The following is an 890-nucleotide window of genomic DNA, read 5'->3' as shown; positions in this document are numbered from 1 at the left end:
CATTGTGGGCATTTATTTTAATTATTGTCTCCAATAGCATTTCTCATTATGAAGAATTCATGAACAAATAATTACTATTCTTGACAGATGATGAAAGTAACAGAAGCATACTGTAGGGCTTTAATACAGAGGTTTGAACCTGACCTAGAGCAACTACCAGGTTACATGTCCATCAGTGGTAAGGCTGGTTTGTTTAATAAGAAAGTTGTAACCTATTGTTAATAGAGAAATAACAACTACCAGGTTACATGTCCATCAGTGGTAAGGCTGATTTGTTTAATAAGAAAGTTGTAACCTATTGTTAATAGAGAAATAATAACTACCAGGTTACATGTCCATCAGTGGTAAGGCTGATTTGTTTAATAAGAAAGTTGTAACCTATTGTTAATAGAGAAATAACAACTACCAGGTTACATGTCCATCAGTGGTAAGGCTGATTTGTTTAATAAGAAAGTTGTAACCTATTGTTAATAGAGAAATAAAAACTACCAGGTTACATGTCCACCAGTGGTAAGGCTGATTTGTTTTAACCTATTCTAAACACAAAAATAACCTCCACCTATAAGAACTATCAAGTCTAAGGTTGTACTGTTCTTGCTTTACCCAACTACTTTGAACATAAATATAACTGGTAGTGTATTTACTGATTTCTTATTTAAATATACATTGTGCTAGCCTAAAAGAAACTGTTTTATTGTGTATTTTAATTGTTTCCCTGTATATCACCCTATGTTTATTAGATTTTTCTATGTTCTTGCTAATGTAACATTTTCTATAATTGATACTTGAAACCGTCAGTACTTAGTGAAACTCCATAATTACAGAATTGAGGAAAAACAAGACAATTGTACATTTCACTAATACGTCATTTATTACGACCATGGTCTTGC

General features: G+C 31.9%; 1 protein-coding gene across 3 annotated transcripts in view; it reads left to right on the top strand.

Moving 5' to 3' along the window:
• The first annotated feature begins 89 nt into the window (after positions 1-89).
• The window catches only part of LOC106467498 (1-phosphatidylinositol 4,5-bisphosphate phosphodiesterase eta-2-like), a 35015-nt gene continuing 34214 nt past the window's right edge, over positions 90-890 (top strand). For 2 of the 3 annotated variants that reach the window (XM_022395701.1, XM_022395700.1), the window contains exon 1: positions 90-178. In XM_022395701.1, coding sequence (XP_022251409.1) covers positions 91-178 — 88 coding nt within the window. In that variant the 5' untranslated portion in view covers position 90. Of the gene's footprint in view, positions 179-377; positions 428-890 lie in introns of those variants that run through there. The other variant, XM_022395702.1, reaches the window with a different exon arrangement.

This window comes from Limulus polyphemus, unplaced genomic scaffold (genome assembly GCF_000517525.1).
Source record: "Limulus polyphemus unplaced genomic scaffold, Limulus_polyphemus-2.1.2 Scaffold2636, whole genome shotgun sequence".
Taxonomy (NCBI): Eukaryota; Metazoa; Arthropoda; class Merostomata; order Xiphosura; family Limulidae; genus Limulus; species Limulus polyphemus.
Note: the sequence above shows the minus strand (reverse complement) of the source record. Positions and strands in the feature narration are given on the sequence as shown.